Source organism: Chinchilla lanigera, unplaced genomic scaffold (assembly GCF_000276665.1).
Source record: "Chinchilla lanigera isolate Chin_1 unplaced genomic scaffold, ChiLan1.0 scaffold00112, whole genome shotgun sequence".
In the NCBI taxonomy this organism is placed as follows: Eukaryota; Metazoa; Chordata; class Mammalia; order Rodentia; family Chinchillidae; genus Chinchilla; species Chinchilla lanigera.
The window spans coordinates 4,074,371-4,080,742 of NW_004955513.1; the positions used below are offsets into that span (position 1 = coordinate 4,074,371).

The 6,372-nt window shown below is 57.0% G+C and overlaps 1 protein-coding gene and 1 long non-coding RNA gene across 2 annotated transcripts in view; both read left to right on the forward strand.

Annotated features, from left to right (window-relative positions):
- Window positions 1–361: 361 nt before the first annotated feature.
- On the forward strand, window positions 362–4,312 carry LOC102003168. The gene is made up of 3 exons (XR_264473.2): window positions 362–464; window positions 3,559–3,725; window positions 4,040–4,312. It is a non-coding gene; the product is annotated as an uncharacterized LOC102003168 (long non-coding RNA).
- Window positions 4,313–4,690: 378 nt separating this feature from the next.
- Window positions 4,691–6,372, forward strand: part of LOC106147038 (major allergen Can f 1-like) — a 4,683-nt gene continuing 3,001 nt past the window's right edge. Inside the window, exons 1-4 of the mRNA XM_013506578.1 lie at window positions 4,691–4,859; window positions 5,302–5,429; window positions 5,667–5,734; window positions 6,185–6,359. Coding sequence (XP_013362032.1) covers window positions 4,767–4,859; window positions 5,302–5,429; window positions 5,667–5,734; window positions 6,185–6,359 — 464 coding nt within the window. The 5' untranslated portion in view covers window positions 4,691–4,766. The remainder of the gene's footprint in view (window positions 4,860–5,301; window positions 5,430–5,666; window positions 5,735–6,184; window positions 6,360–6,372) is intronic.

Below are 6,372 nucleotides of genomic sequence, written 5' to 3' on the forward strand. Positions count from 1 at the left end.
GTGCAAGTGCTGGCCATCAGGGGCAGCAGTGTCCGCTGTGCTGCGGGGAGCCCTGCCTCCCACCCTAGGGGACCCGGCCTCCCGTCACCAGCCTGTAGGAGAGCCTGTGCCCGGCCCCTCTCATCTCCTCACTCGACGCCATAACCAGCACCACCAAACCATCGCCAGGACCCCATCCGGAGCGCCCTGGTCCAGCACAGAAGCGGGTGCTCACCCCCATCCTTCCCTCGCTGGGCCCTGCCAGTCCCCAACCTGCTCCTTCTCCACAGTCACACCACATAACGGAGTCACTCAATGTGTGGTCTTCGGGAGTGGCTTCTTTGCTTACACAGCATGTCACGTTCCCCCAAATCGTCACAAAGGCAGGCGGAGTCAGGTCCTGCGACGTGGATGATGCCTGCTCATCCCTCGAGGGATGTCTCAAAAGTTCCTAGTTGTGGTTACTGCATTGCCATGAAATTCAGGTACAGATTTCGTGGTGGCGTGTCTTCGTTTCTCGTGGGTGTGCTCTGGGGGTGGACTTGCCGGCTTGTACAGCGCTGTGAGTTTACCAGCACTATGTTCCCACCTCCAGTGTCTGACTTGATTCTGGCATCCAGCGGGGTGGAGTCGCATTCCTGTGGCTTTGATCTGCGGGTCCCTAGTTACTAAAGATGCTGGGCCTCTTCTCCTGTCCTGATGGTTATCGCGGACCTCACCTGCAGGAGAGCCTGTCAAATCCAACTGCCTGTGTTTAAGGGGCGGTTTGACATCACCGAGCTGTGTCTTATTCTCAAGTACTCTTGACACTGGACCCAGATCAGACGCACGGTTTCAGGAATCTTCTCACATTGTATATCTTATCAGTTCACTTTCTTGACAAAGCCATTTGATGTATACAAGTGGTTTATTTATTTTTGCAGTTTTGGGTATTGAACCCAAGAATTTCACAATAAATTACATCCCCAGTCCCTTTTTGTTGTTTAGTTTGAGATGGAGTCTCACTAAGTTGCTAAATTTCCCAGGCTGAGTTCAAACTTACTATCCTGCTGCCTCAGCCTCCTGAGTACTAAGATTATAGATATGCACCCTAATCCAAATCCTAAATCTAACCCTGAATTTTGATGAGGTCTAATTCATTTATTTTTCCTTTGGCCTCTTGATCTTTGGGTGTTGGATATGATTATTCAGCATCCAGGCCAAGGTCACAGAGATACAGATCCTCTAAGTTTCCCACTGTCAGGGCCCACATTGAGGTTGGATCCACTTTGCCCGTGGTGGCGTGAGTCTGGCCCCGCTTTCACAGGTGAGCTCCGCCGTCCCAGGCCACTTGTTGAGGAGCCTGTCCTGTGCCTTCTGCATCGCCGCCGCTCACTGGTTCCCGCCCTGTTGCCGGCTGCGGTTTCCTTGCGGTTCCTGGGTTGCTCCTGGCAGCGCTGTAGACCCCACCTGCCCCACAGGGCTGGCACCTCAGGGCGCTCAGGACCTCTGCGCATCTCCAGGGCTCTTCCATGTGCTGCCCCGCGTGGGTCTCTGTGTCACATTCTGGTCACCGTTGCTGCCCCCCGGCCCTCTGAGATCTGCGCCCCTGGCAAGGCCGCCCTGCCCTGTGAGTCCCTCTGCTGGGTCCCGCTGGCTTCGAGCGGCCGTGGTGACGGCTGGCTTCTCCCCTCACTCAGGGCTCGCAGCTGAGCCTGCACTGGGGTCGGTGTCCACACACAGCCCACCACGGGTTCTGACCGCTTTCCCTTTGTCCACGGTGGACAATCCACCCTTCAGCCCTGTCACTCCCAGCACCTGAGCGGATGTCGTGGGCACCGTCGTTCTGAGCTGGACTGCTGCAGTGTCTCCCCGGCTGTTCCTCTGCTTTTGTATTTGCCCCGGAATCTGTCCTCAGTGCAGCCACCAGGGCTTTCAAAACGTCATATCCCCAATCCGTCAAGGCTGCCCGGGTGCCCCATTTCCCTCAGAGGAGAAGCTGGGCTCCTTGTAATACCCTCAGCCCCACAGTGGGTTCTGCCCTCTCTGTGCCCATCTTTGCCCATTCTCCCTCTGTGTTCCTGGCACGTGCCAGGGCCCCGTCCCCCTCCAGGCCAGCACTCGCTGTCCATCCCCCTGGACGCTGCTCCCACCTGGTCCTCCTCGCCTCATTTCCTCCTTCGGTTCTCTGCTCAAACGCCACACTGGTGAGGCTGACCTGCGCCGTTCCTCCTAGAACACAAACACCCCCTTGTCCCACAGCCCCTGCCCGACTTGTTCCATTTGCTTCCCCCCCACAGCTCTTATCGCCTTTAAAAATGATATATAATTATGTGAATCAGCGATCAGTCAGGAGACGGAACCACGCAATGCACTGAACAGGGAGAGTTTGTCTGATGAACAATGAACAAAGCGTGTGTACGGAGAACTGTAAAGAACAGCTCTCAGGGTCACAGGAGAGCTAATGAAGAAGGGGTCATGGGGGGAGGGTCCCTTCCACAGGCTGGCTCAGGCCTCGTGGGAGAAGGTGCGGTTTCAGTCCAGGCATGAGGGACCTTTGCTGGGGCCAGCATTGGTCATTCGTCAGGGGCAGCAGCCAGGGAAAAGCCAGCCGGCCAGGCAAACAGGAAGTCTCTCTGCCCTCCCACTGGCAGGTGTCCTGGGGCTGGAAAGTCCCACACTTCCTTGAAATCTACTTGTGAGGTGCCCTGAATCTCGCTAGGAAGCTCTCCCTGGGGCCCACTGAGGTCAGTGTGAACGAGTGCCACATAGTCCCCTCCTGTGCCACTTCCCTGGTTTAGCTCGGGGTGGGGAACGGAAACTTCCTGAAGGAGGGACAAAGTCCCATCCTACCGAGCCTCTACCAAAAACTTAGCATCATGCCATGTGCAGAGGATAAATGCCCACTGGATCCAGCTCCATTCTCACCAAGCAGGCAATGAAGGGTGTGTAGATGGTGTTATGTTTATGATTGAGAGTTCATTTTTAGAATGTGTACACACAGTTGATCTTTGTATATTTATCTTGCATCCTACTACCTTGCCGAGCTCAGTTGTCACTTTTTTTCTTTTTTAGTCTTAGTTTTAGATTCCTTGGGATTTTCTACACAGATAACCATGTCATCTGTAAACAAAGAAAGTTTTATTTCTTTTTCCCTAGTCTGTACATTAGTCATTCCTTTTTTTCTTTCTTTCTTTCTTTCTTTCTTTCTTTCTTTCTTTCTTTCTTTCTTTCTTTCACCATAAATGTATTGAATGGATCTTTCTGTACTACAGTAAACACAAGAGGTGTGAGTGGACATCCTTTCCTTACTTAAGGTATTAGAGAGGAGAACATTCAGTCTTTCACCATTAATAATAAAGAGGTTGGCTGTAGGCTTTTTGTAGCTCTTCTTTATCAATATAAGAGATTTCCCCTCTATTCTTTCTTTTCTTAGAGTTGTTATCCAAAATGGTGTTGCATTTTGTCAAATGGCTTTTCTGCATAGATTGATGGGAACATGTGATTTTCTTTTTAACTTATTTATACGATTGATTTTAAAATTGAATCCACCCCTGGGACAGCAGCTTCCTGCTCAGAGTGCCTTCCACCCCTGCACAGCCCTGGTCCTGCGGCACCCTCGGACACCAGGCGTCTAGAGAGCACGAGCTTGTTAGCACTGTCCAGCAAGTGCCTGGGGCCGGCCTGTCTCTGCATGGAGCACAGGGTGCTATTGAGGCTCTAGCACCTGCAAGAAGAGGTCTTGCTCAGGTGGCACTGGGGCTCAGGTTAGGAGAGGGGCACCCAGGGAGCCTGGCCACAAGTGCTAACCCAGGCAGACACGTGGCTGCCTCTGCCCTTGGCCTGTTTATCCAGTGAGTGAGGCTCCCACCTGTCTTGGGAACCCGTGGAGTCAAAGCTGATGAGGAAGGGGAAAGGCTCTGGGGCCTCATGGGATGACATTAAGGGAGCAGTGCAGGGGTGGGTTCACGACAGGCTGTGGTGGCCCCTCGTCCTGGATCCCAGCCTGGGAGAGGAGGACGGGACCAATGTCTGGGGACCCCCAGTGGTCCTGGGATGCCAGGGCTCCATGTGTCCCCAGCAGGCCCCCAGATGATCAGTGACAGAAGTGCACATCCCTGCTGGAGATGGACAACTGCACCCCCAGAGGTTAAGTCACCGGGCTGCTCCATCCCCAGACCAATATCCCTGACCCCTGACACGGGGCCAGTGTGCTTCCTGCAGCTGGGACTGGGACGGAGCTGCAGACCTCAGGGAACTCGGGACTCAGTGCCCTGCTCTCAGGAACTTGGAGAGAAGACAGCAAGGGCGCAGAGAGAAAAACTGGGCAGACACCCTCGTGAGAAGGCTCTAAAGAGAGTGCGCTGCCTCTGGGGGAGCGACATGGGCAAGCGGGGGGGGGGGCACAGTGGAGGAGGTGACGGCAAGAGCCCCCGCCCCAGGATGTGCCAGGGTGGGCTTCCCAGGCGAGGGAGGGCAGTGCACACTTGACCTCTGCCCAGGCACTGACGCTGCGGCCCGTCTGGGTGGGCTGGGCAGTGGGCAGGACCCCGGGGTGGGCAGACACTGGCCGGCACTGCGGTCTTTGTGTCCAGTGGCATTAAGTTGTTATTCATGGGATCCCAACAATAACAGCACCGCACTCCGTGATGGATGTGGACTTGGCGTGAGGGACGGGCGGGAGGGGCGTGGTCAGTGCCAGTGCGCACTGGCCCTGGCTGCAGGGGACATAAAGGGCGTCCGGAGAGGAGCCGACACAGCCTCGTCAGACTCCAGGAGACCAGCTCGGCAGCGAGCACAACACTGGGATGAAGACCTTGCTCCTGACCCTCGTGTTCCTCGGCCTGGCAGCCGCCCTGCAGGCCCAGGACCCCCTGCCGCTCCAGCCAGAGGAGCCAGATGTGAGGCCGGGCGGGGGCAGTGACCGGGGCTGTTTGGGGGGACACGTAAGGCCAGGATCTAACCCTGCACTCCTGGCCTGGAGTGATCACAGATTAGGTGTTCAGCAGACATGGCCCCTCTTGGGCCACACCTGGAGCAGGGAGCGGGTTTGGGTCCGGGGTCCAGTGGAAGTGACACCAAGAATCAGAAGACCCCAGAGGACAGGACCCTCAGGGACAAGGACTTACACGGACTTGGGGCCTGAGAACAGTGGGCCCATGGGGGACCAGGAATCTCTGTGTGTGCTTTACTGAGTAGGGGGGGCATGTGGGTACCCAGCCGGGCTCTGGGGGTGCACCCAGGCTCCAGTAGAGGCTGTCAAGCCTGCAGGGCCTGTCCCCAGGCGTCAGGGTGGGGCGTCTGGGCTGTGCTGGGCTCAGGGCTTGTCTGCTCCTGCTCCAGATCACAGGGACCTGGTTCATGAAGGCCGTCGTAGCCAACCGGAACCTGACACAGACCCCCAGGCAGGCGTTCCCCCTGACGGTGACGGCCCAGGGAGGTGTGAACTTCGAGACCAAGGTCACCTTCACGTGAGTGTGGCCCAGCGAGGCCCCTCGGTCTCTCGCTCTCCTCCTCTCCCACTCACAGTTTGGATGTTGGTGACAAAAGCCCCCTGAGTTTGAGGGGACACAGTCCAAGGCAGCGTCCTACACCTGGGGCAGGGTGGAACAGGATTTTTGGGGTCACTTGGTGGGAGCTGATGCCCCAGGTAGCTAAGCTTCTCAGATGTGGCTGAGACCAGCTATCCCTGCCCTCCTGACATCCAGGTGGAGGGGTGGCTGCTACAAGAACAGCCTGCGCTTCCAGAAAACGGAGGAGCCCAGCGAGTTCACGTGTGAGTCCTGCCCGCTGTGCCTGAGGCCCTCGTGTCTCCTCCTGAGAACACAGCCTCGGCTTGCTTGTGGTCTTGTGTCCCTGACACCAGACACCGGGCGTCGCAGCCCTGTCCAGAGCTTGGAGTGACCAGGCTGCGCCTCCGTCTGGCCCTGTTGACCCATGGGGAAACTGAGGGCTTGGGACCCGGGAAGCAGGTGGGGCAGCTCCTTGGGGTGGGGCCGAGCTCCAGCCTCCATGTCCCTGGCCTGCACATCTGGAATCCACAGCTGGGCTGGCTCCTTCAGGGAGAGAGAGGGCTCCTGCCCAGCGACAGGGACACAGCAAGGCCTGGCCTCAGGCTGGCAGGGCACTGGGTGACACTGGACACATCCCAACCGTTCCCTAACATGGTCTCCAGTGCCTCCTCAGGGAGGGAAGCCGCTGAAGAGCACTTTTCTCTCTCATCTAGTTTGGAACCACACGCGCATACACATAGAGAAGCTGCCCGTGCAGGACCACTACATCTGCTACGCTGAGCACCAGCTGCTCTTCGGGGAGACCATGCACGTGGGATACCTCATGGGTGAGGGGCCCGGAGACCCCAGCCCCTGCCCAACATCAGCTGGAGAAGCTGCATCCTGGCCGCAGGGACTCAGA